This window comes from Ranitomeya imitator, chromosome 1 (assembly GCF_032444005.1).
Source record: "Ranitomeya imitator isolate aRanImi1 chromosome 1, aRanImi1.pri, whole genome shotgun sequence".
Classification (NCBI taxonomy): domain Eukaryota; kingdom Metazoa; phylum Chordata; class Amphibia; order Anura; family Dendrobatidae; genus Ranitomeya; species Ranitomeya imitator.
In genome coordinates this window covers 899,378,058-899,394,849 of record NC_091282.1, presented here as the reverse complement: position 1 = coordinate 899,394,849, position 16,792 = coordinate 899,378,058, and the positions used below count along the sequence as shown (strand labels likewise).

Here is a 16,792-nt window from a genome sequence, read left to right as displayed (position 1 = left end):
CAGGATTATCGCGCCAATTTGCTTTCCCTGGACCCCGGTAAATTTTGATCAAGGAAATTGTGGGCAGTTGGATATTTTTCCTACAGGGAAAAAAGTAGTATTTTTCCTGCCCGACATCTATTTAGCTGGACTTGTAATACATAAATAGGAGAATACCGCTTGTGCACAGTCCTGTGATCACCAGACTAGTTCAAGACCACTGTCCATACCACTGGGCAGTGGGAGCACACTTTATAGATGTGTAACTGACATCCTGGAGTGTGCGAAGAGAGCAGGGAGTTGGAGAAGAGGGGCGGCTACTCCCGACTCCCTGCTCTCCATGCACACGCTAGGATGTAAGTTATACTACAGTGGGCATATTGCATTGATTGACAGAGGTCTTGGACTAGTGGGGTGGCTGCAGGCAGGAGGGCAATTAAACTTAATTTTTAAATACGTACATTTAGTGTTTAGGACTAATACAGGCAACATTAAAGAGGGTATTAGAAAGCTAATAATGCTCTCCTAATATCTTCTAGGGATCAATCCTGATGGAGTTCCATTTTAAATGCAGAGAAACAAGATATTGGTATATAACATTAGTGTAAAATATGACACGCCTGGTATCATACCATCAAAGAAGGTTAATTTAGATCTGTAATATTGCCACTCTTAATGACATGTTGTAGCCAATGAAGGTGATCATAACGCATGACAGCTGTGGGGAACCATTCCGCTGAAGGCTGGGAGGCACCTGTGATGTAGGTTGATAACAACTAGTATAACTGAGGACTAGCCAATGTTGAGACAACTAGTATAACTGAGGACTAGCCAATGTTGAGACAACTAGTATAACTGAGGACTAGCCAATATTGGTTGAGACAACTAGTATAACTGAGGACTAGCCAATGTTGAGACAACTGGTATAACTGAGGACTAGCCAATGTTGAGACAACTAGTATAACTGAGGACTAGCCAATGTTGAAAAGGCCTCTTCTGTACTCTGTACTATGCCACTATTTTGGCCTATTTCGTAAACCAGAAGAGTGGGTCCTTTTGAAATTGTTTGCTATGGAGAACCATGCAATGTCAATTTCATAAAGAATAGAGGAGAATGATCATAAACAGACTGGTCTATTGGAGAGAGTTGTGTTTGACCATGTTTCATTTAAGATAACAATTTACAATATTTTGTCTATTTTCAGGTCTAAGTGTGAGGAACATTCAGGCCTTTTCAGTCCTCCAGAATGCATTTCTTAAAGCAAAGACCTGCTACCTTGCACAGATCATCCTGGATGCCATCACCAATATTTACATGTCCGACAATGCCAATTACTTCATTTTGGAATCCCAGCACACTCTATCCCAGTTTGCCGAGAAGATTACCAAACTGCCCGATGTCCAAGTGAAATACTTTGAAATGCTGGAGTTTGTAGTTTTCAGCTTGAACTATATCCCTTGCAAGGAGCTGATTAGTGTCAGCATCCTTTTAAAGTCTAGCACCTCTTATTCTTGTAGCATTATTGCTACCAAAACGCTTTTAAAATTTATTCGGCACCACCACATATTTAAAGATGTCTTCAAAGAGGTGGGACTTTTAGAAGTAATGGTCAACCTTTTGCACAAGTATGCTGCTGTATTGAAAGACCCCGCTCAAGCGTATATTGAACAAGGTAGAGACATAATTCTTTGCTTTATTTTATTTCTGTGGAAGTGGTATTACAAAAGAATGTTTTACCGTACCTTTAGATATGTATTACTAATATATGGTTAGACCTACTCGAGTCCATTCTGGAGAATTGATGTGCATTGAGTCATATCTTGTGCAGTATCTGTATTGTGGGACTGTTTCACATACAAGTTTTTTTTCTTATCCTCCACAATGATGTATACCATTTAGAACAAATACACTAATATACTGCTTCACTCAACCCATGAAATTTATCATTGACATCTAACTTTTTGAAAGGCTTTGCATAGATGCCTGTGGCCACAAAAATTGTCCCATTGGCTCCAGGAATGGTCTCAGTGGCTCAGAGTCTCTAAAATCTTGTATTTCTGGGTGCTTTGCATCTGATAAATTAAGGAAACCTTCACAGGAGACTGAAGTTTTAGCATTTCAGGATATTTTGAAGGTTTATATTGAGAATTAAAGGGGTTTGGCTATGAATAAGCCTTTATCCGCTTTCCACAGGATAGGTGGTAATTGTATTATCACTGGGACCCCCACCAGTCACATGAACTCTGGGTACTGTGCTCCTGTTCTGAATGGAGGTCCATTTTTCCAGATTTTTAGTTATAGTCTTTGTGTAATTTTCATGACAAATGTATGTTTCATGTTATAGTTATGTCTTTTGATAGGTTCCACAACGGTAATACAGTCAACTGAGGACCAAAGGCAACTGGCATTAGTGGTAATGGAAACTCTTACAGTTTTGCTCCAAGGATCAAATACCAATGCTGGTAAGTTTGCCACAATATGTTGAATAAGAAGACCTACCATAAAAAAAGAAATTTTAGCAGGGAATGAAAGTTATATTTATCATTTTCTTCACTTCTCTGGAAATTGACTATTGTGTTGTGCTAAAAATACTGTATTGGTATCAAGTTCTTCACCTGGTGGGATGATGGATTGGACATTGCTTGGCATCCATTCCATGCTCTTCATAGGTTACACAGTAGCTGTTGTTTTAATTTTTTATTTCATAGCTCAGTAGTAGAAGAGTATAAACATACTTTGTACTCAGGTGGTGACCTGACTATAAGACTCATCCGCATTTTTTTTACTTTTTATTTATTAATTTTTGGACGGCTTATCAAAAAATCACATTTTTTACGGGCACATTGGAAAACCATAATAAATCACTATAAGTTGCATGTCTACAGCCCATAATTCTGATATGAAGACATCAGCTGTTTTCTCTGTAAATTGTAAAATGATGGTAATTATAGTCATAATAATCTGTATGAGTTTCTCCAGCTTCAAAAAAATCATAGACGCCTTCAATGTAATTTTACGGAAAAAAGTGCCCTAATTTTACGGACTGTTCAAGAATTTCTGGCTGGTTGGCAACCCTGCCTACAAGTGCACCTGCAGTATTAGTCAAGTAGATGTCTCCTAGACTCCTGACTTTTTATGGCTGATTGAGGCTTGACCCATCATCATTTCATTCATATGTATACAAGGTTAATCATTTATAAGTATTGGATCAGGATATTTATAGTCCTAATGCTAAGACTGTGGCAAGATGAGCTCGGTCACAGTTAGCTCAGGCTTGCTTTGCTCCTCACCACTTCTAGCATGTTCTTCCTAGACGTAGTCACAGTAACCTTGTTTTCTTTAGGTGTCTTCAGAGAGTTTGGTGGTGCGAGGTGTGTGCACAACATTGTCAAGTACCCCCAGTGTAGAGAGCACGCACTCATGGTGATCCAACAACTGATGTTGTCTCCTAGTGGAGATGACGACATGGGAACCCTTTTAGGACTGATGCATTCGGCACCTTCAACAGAGTTGCAGCTTAAATCTGATATTCTACGGGTAAGGTGCTATTTGTCAAATTTGTAATTCTTGTATATTTTCTTGTCTCTTCGAGTGGAAAAAAAATCAAGAAAATTAATCTACGTTGGAACAGATGGCAACATTCACAAAAATGATGACTCCTTCTCTCACGTCACTCTGTCTAGCTTTGTTTTATAATAAATTGCCTTCACCATTTCACATTTCCATAATCCAGCACAGTTTAAATTAATTATATCGGTATCCGATAATAATTTTAATGTATCACACTTACTCATAGATAACAACAAGATGAATAATTAACATTTCTATTTTTGTTTTTCTCTGCAGAAACAAATTGAGCCTATTAAATGTCAGGTTCGGCAGCCGCCATAAAACTGATTGTGTGCTAGCTTTGATTGCACAGTCATTAGCATACTGTACTGCACAGCAGATTCCAAGACCTTTTAACCCTGTTATGTCATTGCCCATATGGTAAAAAAATTCTGTATAAAATAACGGAATCAAATCCCCCAATCATCTGCATATCTGAATAACTGAATAAAGGCTCTTCACTTAAATGGGAACTGTACTATTAATAAACTTTGCATAAATCAACCGGTTTGATGCATATAACAAACTTTGTAAAAAAGCTTATCAGAGAATTCTCCACTTATAAGAAACTTTTCCCACTTGCCTCCTCAACTTACCATCCACTCATTCAACAAAAGAGAAAACGGCTCAACTTTGGTTTGCTTAAGATGAGATAGACCGTTGGCACAGTAAGCTGATGGATTACACCTCCTTTTAGAATCTGTCGAGAGTGGAGGAGGGGGAGGGTATAAGTGAGAAACCGAGTGAAAGAACAAGTGGTGGGAGATAGTAAAAATTGAGTTTTCTAACAAGTCTTTTACCTCACCCCAAAGCTGGATTCACATGTACGATGAACAGTACTGTTATGTACTGTTCTATATACATTTGCTGTTTCTCTCTGTGTACAAACTAAGGAATGAAGAGCTGTTTTTGTGATGTGCTGTGTTCGAGAGAGATCGTAGCAGGCTAGTCTTATCCCACCAACTCAGATTGAACTTGCAGAAGGGGAAAATGGTGTGAAAATGCAGGATACAAGTCACATAATGGACAGAAATGGTGTTATTCCTCATTTACACACTCATGAAAAGTTATTCTGAAAAGTTTTTTGAACGTCTAGTTCCCCTTTAAAACATAACTAATATCAGAGTTCACAAAAGAAATTGTATAGATTATTACACAGATATCATAGAGCAGATAAGGCTATTGTATTTGTGGCAAAAATCCATCTAAAAATGGCTGTATAATTTTTATTAACGTTCCAACCCAATCTCTGCTGACCTAGCCTGAATGACAGCGCCTTAGTTTCCCTTCTGTCTGCTGCTGAGATCTCCCACTGCTCAGTACAAGCTGCAGATCTATCAGGCTGGGTGAGCAGAGACTGAATACACTTGATCTAATGACCTCTTTCAATCTTTAGCTAGACTCAAAATGCTCACTTTAGTATCAGAATTATTCAGTCATTCTGACATGGGTTTTCAAAGTAAGTGTACTGGTATCATCACATTAGAGAGATTTATTTAATAAATCAGTTTGTCCTGAGAAATCTGCTGGCAGATCAGCATTAAAGGAACTCTGTCCATCAAGCTATTCGTTATTATCAAAATTGTTCTTTAGTCGAGGAAAATAAACCTGTTTGGAGACACATGCTGATCTGCATCAGTCAATAGTCTGCAGTTGGTAGACTGATTTACACTTTTGTGGTTTGTCAAGACGGATTTTAGAATTAAAGTTACCAGCAGCCAGTCATGTTACTGCCCCATTACTAAAGCCAGTAATTGTAGTAACATTGTATTGGGATATGACAAAACACAAACTAAATTCAGAGCACATGGGGGGCATTCATAAAGATTGGCGTTCTATATACCAGTCTTGGTTCACTGTCCCCTGATGCATAATGTGCAAAATTCCTGAAATGAATTTAATGCGTCCTTCAGCTTCCTGTGTGCCGGAGTCCGCGATGAGCTCCAGTCATGGATTGCGTAGTGATGTAAATGATAGTGAATAGGTTGGACCATGATAGGCCATACCCCTCCCACTAAAATTCACTCGCCTTTCACCAAGATCGTAGAGCTGGTGAAAACAATACCAAAAGTTACATCATTTTTGGCCAACTACGTGTTACAGGGAAATTTTTCAAAAATATCCAAATCACCCTCTCCTTAATAAAAAAAAAAAAAAAATCCTACACAGGGAATATATATGTTGTATGACTTTGATGTGTTCTTTGGATACACTCTTGATTCATTCATCAACACGATTAATGCCAAAATTCTGGGAAAAGTCGCAAAATTTTTGAGCAATGAGGGGTTGCGCAACTTTTTTCCCCAGACTTTTGGGCATTTACTGGGGGAGTTCCATGGTCTACGATGCCACAGCTTGTTTAATTGACGACAAGCTGTAGCATTCCTTACTCCAGAAATCTTATTCTTGTCGCTGACTAGAGTAAGATTTGTGGCAAGGCGCATGGAAGCGGACACCACTTGTCAGACGGATTCATTACGAGGCATGTGTCTCCTAAATCTAATGAATATGGAGCATCTAACTCCACCACACAACCGAATCAAGACCAGAGTGAAAATCACCAGTCTTGATGAATCTGGTCCTAATTTGTCAATTTTAAATGAGTGGAGCTCAGCAAAAAAAAAGTTGTAAGATGGGCCACGTTTACAAATGCGACTTTTTTTGGTGCAAAATGTTGTTGGTGTAAGAAATATAAAAATGTCTGACTAGCAAGTATATTATGCCTTTTGCAACATTTTTTTGCATAACTTTTACCATACTTACTACTTACTACTTCTCTCCTGTATTTTTTTTTGTTTGGAGGAGGGTTGGTACATAATTTCCCGTCATTAACATGGTAGTTCATGTGAGGAGACTTGTTTTTGTGTGTGGGGGCTGAGACACAAAGTGGAGAAGTAGTTTTTGGGCTGTAGGTTGTAGTAGAGTTTGTGTACAAGGAGGCAGGTACAGACTTTGGAGGCGACATCATGGGGTGATGTGTCTTACTTTGATGTATCTGTTTCAATTTCCTTGGAATCTAAAATGTTGTTTTTGTGGTTTCTAGGCGTTATTAATAGTTCTGAGGGAAAGTCACCGAACAAGGACTGTTTTCCGGAAAGTTGGAGGATTTGTCTATGTCACGTCTTTGTTAGTTGCAATGGAGAAGTCTCTTAGTTGTCCACCAAGGAACGGTTGGGAAAAAGTGAACCAGAACCAAGTCTTTGAACTTCTGCACACTGTTTTCTGCACTTTAACAGCAGCTATGCGATACGAACCTGCAAACTCCCATTTCTTCAGAACCGAAATCCAGTATGAAAAACTAGCGGACGCTATTCGGCTACTTGGCTGCTTTGCTGAATGTCGCAAAATCAAACCATCTAATGTCTTCCCATCCAATAATCAACCATTTCAGAGACTTCTAGAAGAAGACCTGGTGCAGTTGGACTCTGTGTGCCCAGTATTGAGGCACTGCAGCAAACTTTTTGTGTATCTGTATAAATTATCTACAGACTCGTTTGACAGGTAGGTTTATTAACGCTCTATCTGCATGGTGGGAGGCTTCTAAAGAAAATGATTAATGTGGTTGCTGTATATATACTCTGTAGTATTCTGTCATTCTATGACATCTCCATTTTATCAGAAATCTTCTTTTATGCTTTTTTTATCATCTTGGTGGATATTCAGCTTTGTGTGATTACAATGCATTTTGTATAATTAGTTTGTATCTCAACAGTAGATGCAAGAAATTATATATACTCTGTGTGTGTATGTATGTATGTATATATATATATATATATATATATATATATATATATATATATATATATGTATATACAGGTGCTTCTCACAAAATTAGGGTATCATAAAAAAAAGTTAATTTATTTCAGTTCTTCAATACAAAAAGTGAAACTCATATCATATAGAGTCATTACAAACAGAGTGATAGATTTCAAGTGTTTATTTCTGTTAATATTGCCTATTATGACTTACAGCCAATGAAAACCCAAGAGTCATTATCTCAGTAAATTAGAATACTTTATAACACCAGCTTGAAAAATGATTTTAAAATCCGAAATGTTGGTCTACTGAAATGTATGTTCAGTAAATGCACTCAATACTTGGTCGGGCTCCTTTTGCATCAATTACTGCATCAATGCGGTGTGGCATGGAGGCGATCAGCCTGTGGCACTGCTGAGGAGTTATGGAAGCCCAGGTTGCTTTGATAGCAGCTTTCAGCTTGTCTGCATTTTTTGGGTCTGGTGTCTCTGATCTTCTTGACAATACCCCATAGATTTTCTATGGGGTTAAGGTCAGGCGAGTTTGCTGGCCAATCAAGCACAGTGATACTGTTGTTTGTAAACCAGGTATCGGTACTTTTGGCAGTGTGGACAGGTGCCAAGTCCTGCTGGAGAATGAAATATCCATCTCCAAAAAGCTATTCAGCAGAGGGAAGCATGAAGTGCTTTAAAATTTCCTTATAGACGGCTGTGCTGACTTTGGTCTTGATAAAACACAGTGGACCTACACCAGCAGATGCCATGGCTCCCCAAACCATCACTGATTGTGGAAACTTCACACTAGATTTCCCGCAGCTTGGATTGTGTGTCTCTCCACTCTCCCTCCAGACTCTGGGACCTTGATTTCCAAATGAAATGCAAAACTTTTTTTCATCTGAAAACAACACCTTGGACCACTGAGGAACAATCCAGTTCCTTTTCTCCTTGGCCCAGGTAAATGCTTCGCTTCTGGCGTTGTCTATTGGTAAAGAGTGGCTTGACACAAGGAGTGCGACACTTCTGGCCCATGTACTGGATACATCTGTGTGTGGTGGCTCTTGAAGTAATGACTCCAGCAGCAGTCCACTCCTTCTGAATCTCACACAAATTTATGAATGTCCTTTTCTTAACAATCCTTTCAAGGCTGCGGTTATCCCGTTTGCTTGTGCACCTTTTTCTACCACACTTTTTCCTTCCACTCAACTTTCGATTAATATGCTTGGATACAGCACTCTGTGAACAGCCATTTTCTTCAGCAGTGACCTTTTTGGCTTACCCTCCTTGTGGAGTATGTCAATGACTGCCTTCTGGACATCTGTCAAGTCAGCAGTCTTCCCCATGATTGTGGAGCCTACTGAAACAGACTAAGGGACCTTTTTAGATGCTTAGGAAGCCTTTGCAGATGTTTTTTTAATTATTCTAATTTTACTGAGATAATGACTTTTGGGTCTTCATTGGCTGTAAGCCATAATCATCAACATTAACAGAAATAAACACTTGAAATAGATCACTCTATTTGTAATGACTCCATATAATATGTTTCACTTTTTGTATTGAAGAACTGAAATTAACTTTTTGATATTCCAATTTTGTGAGAAGCACCTGCATATAAATATTGTGATAACAAAAGCTTCAGCTAAAGTATTTCCAGATAAAGAAATACAAGATTTTTGTATTTTATTACCTTAGAATTAATTTTGCGTATTTTGATTTCCCACATTTGTTTCTCTGAGTAACCTCCACTGAACGTTATGTATATTACTGAGGTTAGGGCAGTGATGGTGACAAGCAATTACTTAGCAATTGTTTATCCACTTTTAGCTTAGTAAGGCCTTGTTCGCATAATGTTGTGTTCACTTGTACAATGTATCCCAGAAATGTTCCAAGCCGTCACGCTAAACATGTCTGTAGGGCTCCTTTTAGTTAGGCAGAGGCCAGAGGAGCGTCCTTTTGGCTGGTTTACTTTGGTATTCTACAAAAACAAAGGTATTGAAGAGTGTACTAGACTTCACGTCTCAATCTCCTGGAATACAGTAAAAAACAAACAAACTGTGTGCTATATGTTTTTTCTTTAAAATGGACTCCTATAGGTTGCTACTTCTGCTTTATCAACGTTCAATGCCATCCACTAAATGTATATGCCTTGACCTGTCCACTGATTAATGCCATCATTACCGGGCAATCCCTTAACAGTATTATTTCCTCTCTACACTCCCATTTCTCTGTACCTCTAAGGTTTCTCCACCTCAGTGGCCGTTTTTAGCAAGCCTGCAGCTTGACAAATCAAATCCTAACAGTATGTAATGTACGCACTGCAAGAATTCAGTTCGGCATGCTTGTTCCAGTGGTCATCACAAGACGGCAATTATGTGATTTGCCTAGTTGCAGCCAAGTGCCTTCTATCGACTCAGACGCTACTCAATTGAATCTATTGAGCCAAGCCGCTGAGACCGTAGTCTGCATATTAGGGATCACGTGATGACTGCTGGATCTGACAAAAGGAGCTGAATCTTATCTGTGTTTCCATTACACTCCGTTAGGGTTCTGTAACCTGCAGGTCTTGCTGCTTGTTTTGTCAGGGGTGGACAACTCGTCTTTGAATAGTTGTTTAGGTGCTTTGTTTTCATGCTTGGTCGGGAATTGTCCGCTAAAACAAAGTAAAATGTTTCTTTAATCAACATTTTAACTTGTAATTTGGAGTTGTAACAACATCGTAACTTGGAGTTTGTCAACTCCATTAATATTTTGACAAGACAGAACACCCAACTTGTCGCCAATGTCTCCAGGTGAGATGTGTGCAGACTAACAATCCCAGGCATGTTCTTGGTCATTTGTCACATCATATTGAAGTTCTTTGTCCATTATGTAACCTCCCTCAGATCTCGTCAAGTTATAGATTAAGAAGGGATTAAATGAATCTGATGTAGCCATTTTGTAAAAGTTAAACTAGCTTTGACGTACTTGGAATTAAACTTGGAGTAGTCATCTAGGTGAATGATAGTAGTCCTACCAGACACAAATGTCAATCAATATTTAGTAACCTGGAAGTCGAAGCTGTACAGCGACTATGCTATATCCTAATGTCACTCTTTAACCATGTGCGCTAGCCACGAGGAAGCACACGTTTATCCAAAACATACTCATTAACCAGAGATGGTGATCTGTGGTCAGATGTGTTTCTGGTGGCTTCATCAGCCTAGTTTCCATCCATTAAAGGGTTGTTCTCATCCTTCATCTTCAGGATCTTCTGATTGATTGACTTTTGGGCCAACAGCATCATCGTGCCTTGAGCCTGAACTGTGTGCGCTGCAATGCCGCAAGCACAGGGAACCTTGCCTTTGCCGCATCACCAAAATGCATTCACCAATCCAGCCACCTACAGAGCAGGGCTTGCAAACTCTATAGAAAAGAGCTTGTAAGTCCTGCACTCCTTACATAGGAGACCGACTACCCCTTATAAACTGCAGAGGTAGCAACAATCAGTAAAAATTAAATTTAAAAATCCCAAAATGGAACTTTTATTAAGGGGTAAATTTTAAAGTTGTTTTTTTTTAACATTCTCCTTGCAATTTTAACCATTTAATTGCTTGATAGAATCCCTTTTATTTTGGGATGCTGTTAACAGGTTATTGTTTAAACACTTTAGGATCATATATATATTTTTTATATAAATAAATAAAAAATGAATGAATTAAAGTGGTTGTTCAATACACCCATTACCTCCACTGATCAGCTATTATCACCTTCCTTGGCAGCCGAATGAAAACAGTGTAGAGAGTGGAAAGCTCTGTACGCTATTTAACCACTAGTGACTGAGCCAATTTGGTGCTTAATGACCAAGCCAATTTTTTAAATTCTGTCCACTGTCACTTAATGAGGGTATAGCCCTGAAACGATTCACCGGATCCTGCTGATTCCGAAATTTTTTGTGACATATTGTACTTCATGTTAGTGGTAATATTTCTTCGATATGACTTGCGTTTTATTAATAAAAAAAAAAAATGGAAATTTGACAAAAATTTGGAAAAGTTTGCAGTTTTCAAACTTTTAATTTTTATGCCCTTAAATCAGAGAGCTATGTGTGACGCCCAGGAGACCGGGATACCCAGCACCGGACCAATGGAGTCTGTCTCTTGAGGGAGATGTCACGGGTGGCTTGACCCGGTGCTGTGGCCTCAGGCAATGCACAGTGTAAGGGGTATCATGAGGGGACAGGCACTTACTTGATCAGCAGCAGGTTCTCCCAGCGGTGACGATCCCGATCCTGGATAGATGGCTATTGTCCAAATGAAAGACTGAGGCACTGAAACGTTTAACCAGTTTACTTTAACATAAAAGGATTTACAACCAGTCCTGTCACCGGAGTCTGTATGGGAACTCTGAGTTACTTTGACCCTGCCGGGGTCTTCGCCTCTTATTGTGCGCAATTTCTGTGTGGCCCTGCTGCTGTATGTGAACTGGCTGCCGGCCCAATCTGTCCCCTCCGGGTCCTGGTTCGACGGGCAACCCGAGTCCTTTTATCGGTTTACCCCCTCTGGGAGTACCGCTGAACTCTGTGTCTGTTGCTGCGTCCGGCCCTAGTGAAGCTGATATCACCTTACGTTTTTCCGGTTGCTGTATTATATATAATGAATACAGCCACGGATCCGGTATCCGTCTTTGCGCCTGTTCTGGGTAGTGATTAATGCTACCCGGTTCTCACAATGTCCTTTTTCTCTATCCCTCTTCTCCTCAGGCCGGTGATTTAGGCCTGGTAACAGTCACAGGGCTGTTAAAGATTCAACTGTATGACCTCTCACTTTCAGCTCCTTAGCCCAACTGCCATTTCTTCTCTCAGACCAGAATGGATCAAGGGGAGTCTCTGGAGCTCCCCCTTCTGGCCGGAGGTGGTAGTGCAGTCTTGCTATTTTAGTATTTGTACTTACTGTCAGTAACTATTTTTGTGGCAAATACCCCTAGGGGTGCCACATTCCCCCTTAGTTAAGAACAGTACTCCGGGACTGTGGGACAATAACATTTTGAAATAACAATTAATATGTACAGAGTCTTAAAAATGAAAAGTTACAAAAACCACTCAAGGAAACAAAAATAGAGTTCTGTAAAAAGTCACTTCAAATAGCGTCCATTAATACAGTTCTATCCTTGAAGGTATTAGGAAAGGCACTGTACTTAGTGTCCAGGAATTTAGTTCCATTTTTCCAACGGAGTTATCAATATAAAGTCTAAAGAAAGTTCAAAAAGAGCAAAAAGCAAAGTTCAAAAAGCAGTCTTTCCGGAGCTTTGATTTAGTGCCTCCGGGCTGATAAAAAGTTCAAGAATATGCAATAAGTTCATACAAGTCTCTGTAGGCACTGGGCTTAAACGTTGCAGACTGATAACAATGACTATACTACATTTTCTGTTTAACTATATATGGCATAACATATATACAATTCACATTATGAGCTTTATAGTTGGTAATCTGCATACCTGGCCGGTAATTGGCCCTGGGTACTACGCTGTGATCTACGTAATAGCGGTATTTCTTCATGTGGTGTACTACTGTCTACTGCGGATGTAGTATCTGCCCGCTCTGCTAAAGATAATTCCATGACTATGGAGTTGGCAAGTCCACCGTGAATGAGATTACTCTGATCAGGAATCTGTTCTTCCTGGCCTGGAACCTCCTGTAGTACGGGGTCAGCCTCTTCCTGTCTTGGGACTTCTGGTATTGGGTTCGGTGTTGGGTAAAATGCCACCATGGGAACCACTACTGCACCATGGTATGTTAGTAGGGTTTTGGGAAAGTCTCCTATACAGGTGTGATACATTTCCTCTTCTTTTTCCTTTACTGGTTGAACCTGTATGGGTTGAATAACTTCTGGTTCTGGCTGGACAACATCTGGCTCTTTCAATGCTTCCGGACACAATTTAAGATTGTCTCTTGACACTAGTACAGATGTTAAGCCTCCGTTTTTGCTAATGAGACACATTTTAGGATTATCCATTCTTGTTGGTAAAACTGTGTAGGGTACGGCTTCCCACTGATTGTCTAGTTTATTGGTTCGACAATTTCTCTTGAGCACTTGGTCACCCGGTCTTAATGGGGTCGCTAGAGCATTCTGGTTGAAAGTTCGCTCTTGTCTTTCTCTAGTTTGCTGAAGGCTTCTTTCCACACTCTCTTGCACTTGGCGATACTGCTTTTGCCGTATGATATCCCAATTGGAGTCTTGAACTTCTGCGTCTGGTTTCAGAATTCCCATTTCTAGATCGATTGGTAATTGGCCGGGTCTTGCACGCATAAGGTAAGCTGGGGTGCAGTTGGTGGAGCTCACCGGGACATGATTATACAGATCCACCAAGTCAGGCAATTTCTCTGGCCATTGATTCCTATCTGTCTCAGGTAAAGTCTTTAGTAGGTCTATTACAATATGGTTCATCTTCTCGCATAAGCCGTTTGTTTGTGGATGATAGGCCGTCGTCCGGATCTTTTTGCAACCATACATATTACAGAATTCTCTGAAGATCTCTGATTCAAAGGCTGTACCTTGGTCGGTGAGAACCTGTTCCGGATATCCATGGGGTCTACAAAAGTACGTTTGGAACGCTTTGGCTGCTGTTTTTGCTGTCAGATCTTTTACGGGTACTACTACCAAGAAACGTGAATAATGGTCCACGATGGTCAAGGCATAGACATAGCCGGACCGGCTTGGTGTCAACTTCACGTGGTCCATGGCTACAAGTTCAAGTGGTTGTTTGGTGATTATGGGCTGCAGTGGTGCTCTTTGGTTCTTTTGATCGTTTCTTCTGAGGTTGCACGGGCCACAATTTCTGCACCACTGTTCGATTGATTTTCTCATCCCGACCCAATAAAATCTTTCTCTTAGAAGTACTTCTAACTTTTTCCAACCGAAGTGACCAGCACCATTATGGTAAGCTTCGAGGACCATCTTCACATCTTGTTTAGGCACAATAATCTGCCACACCAATTCATGTGTTTTCGGATTGGTGTATCTTCTACAGAGCTTCCCTTGATACAGGAACATTTTGCCTCTCTCTTTCCAGAGTTGATGCGTCTCTTCTGGGGCATCCTCATCGGGATATGCACTTTGCTCAGTCAACAGTTCCTTCACCAACTTCACAGCCGGATTGCTGTCTTGGGTGTCAGCCCATCTATGGTGTGCTAACGGATTAAAATTCACCTCTTGTTGTTTCTGATAGGTACTTGACTGATGATGTTTTGCCTTGGGACGATGGAAGGCTGGTAGTTCAATTTCTTCAAGCTCCCCCATTTCCTCTTCTACATCTCTCAAGTGTGGCATCCGGGATAGGGCATCGGCATTTCCATTCTTGCAACCTGCTCGATACTTGATTATGAAGTTGTAATTAGATAACCGGGCTATCCATCGCTGTTCTAACGCACCTAATTTGGCTGTGTCCAGGTGGGTCAATGGATTGTTGTCAGTATAGACAATAAATTCTGCAGCGGCCAGATAGTGTTTGAAACGCTCCGTCACAGCCCAAACTACTGCCAGTAGTTCCAATTTGAAGGAGCTGTAATTTTCTGAATTTCTTTCAGTAGGCCGGAGCTTTCTACTTGCAAAGGCGATGACTTTCTCCCGACCTTCTTGCTTTTGTGACAGCACCGCTCCTAGTCCCACATTACTGGCATCGGTGTAGAGGATGAAAGGTTGATGGTAATCTGGGTATGCCAGAACCTCTTCTCCGGTTAGTGCCTTCTTTAGTTGTTCAAAGGAGTCTTCCCTTTCGTCGTTCCACTGAAAAGGAGGGTTTCGGTTTGAAGGTTTCTTCGTCTGCCCTACCAAGGTGTCTTGCAAGGGTGCTGCCAACTTGGTAAATCCTTTTATAAATCTGCGATAGTAACCCACCAATCCCAGGAATTGTCTCACTTCTTTTGCGCTGGTAGGTCTTGGCCAATCCCTTATGGCGCTTATTTTCTCGGGATCTGGTGCTACTCCCTCCAAACTCACGATGTGTCCCAGGTACTGTACCTTTGGCTTGAGAAGGTGACATTTGGATGGCTTGACTTTCATGCCATACCTGGATAAGGCTTCGAACACTTCTGCCAGGTCTATTAAGTGTTGTTCGTAAGTCTTCGAGTAGACGATCACATCATCTAGGTACAGGAGGACGGTCTCGAAGTTCTTGTGTCCGAGGCAGCATTCCATCAGCCGCTGGAAGGTACCGGATGCGTTGCAGAGTCCGAACGGCATGCGATTAAATTCACATAGACCCATTGGTGTGGTGAATGCCGTCTTTTCCTTATCTCTCTCAGCCACAGGGACTTGCCAATACCCGCTTGTTAAGTCTAAGGTGGAAAAATAATTAGCAGATTTCAAAGCAGTTAAGGACTCTTCTATCCTAGGCAAGGGGTAGGCGTCTTTATGGGTGATGTTATTAATCTTCCGGTAGTCTACGCACATTCTCATGGTTCCGTCCTTTTTTTTGACAATCACTAGAGGGGCCGCCCAGGGGCTACAGCTGTCTCTTATTACCCCGGCCTGTTTCATTTCCCTCAGCATATCTTTTGCACATTGATAGTGAGCGGGCGGTATGGGTCTATATCTTTCTTTTATTGGGGGATGGTCACCTGTGGGGATTGTGTGTTCTACCCCTTCTATCCGTCCGAAGTCCAATGGGTGTTTACTGAAGACTTGTTCATATTCCGTCACTAGCCTATACACCCCTTGTTTTTGATGGGTAGGTGTTGAATTTATGCCCACGTGTAGCTGTTGGCACCAATCCTCCATTTCTCCATCTGAGCCATTGCCTTCCACCTGACAGGTTCTAAGGGCTCAATGGTTGTGATGGCATTGTTGTCAACAGTATATAGCTTTGCCATTGTAGCATACCTTGGCAAAGTGAGCTCTTCCTCTCCACAGTTCAAAAGTCGTACCGGCACTCGTCCCCGGTGTACCTCGACTATCCCTCGTGCGGTGAGTATAGTGGGCCTGCTGTCGGTGTACACTGGTTCTATTAAGGCTTGATAATCTCGTCCCTTAGTACCAATGGCTGCTCTACACCATACCAGCATTTCTGTTTTTGGTGGGATTACAATAGACGTTGGATCACTTACCCTCACACTGCCGATTTCTCCACCTGCAACTTCTACCTGTTGCCTTAACATCAATACTTTTATTTCCCTCCGGAGAACTCTCTGCTGGCAGGATTGGGCAGTTTCAGCAATTTGCTGTAAGACAGAAATGACTTCGGAAAAGCAGTTCTCTAACACATTCATTCCTATCAATACAGTTGGTTCACAGTTCCGCCGGTCAACATCAACAACAATTATACCCTGTTTCTTCAGTTCTACTTTACCAATCTTTATGGTCATCTCCCTGAATCCTAGTTTCGGTACCAACTTACCATTACTGGCCCATATATCTAGTTCAACATCAGAGGGCCCTTTATCAATATCTGCATCAGCCCAGTACCTCTTATAAAGGAT

The 16,792-nt window shown here is 40.9% G+C and overlaps 1 protein-coding gene across 6 annotated transcripts in view; it reads left to right on the top strand.

Annotated features, from left to right (window-relative positions):
* The window catches only part of WDFY3 (WD repeat and FYVE domain containing 3), a 382,468-nt gene that overhangs the window by 195,722 nt on the left and 169,954 nt on the right, over positions 1-16,792 (top strand). For all 6 annotated transcript variants that reach the window (XM_069743279.1, XM_069743265.1, XM_069743271.1 and 3 more), the window contains exons 11-14: positions 1,185-1,652; positions 2,341-2,442; positions 3,324-3,517; positions 6,633-7,090. In XM_069743279.1, the coding sequence (XP_069599380.1) occupies positions 1,185-1,652; positions 2,341-2,442; positions 3,324-3,517; positions 6,633-7,090 (1,222 nt within the window). The remainder of the gene's footprint in view (positions 1-1,184; positions 1,653-2,340; positions 2,443-3,323; positions 3,518-6,632; positions 7,091-16,792) is intronic.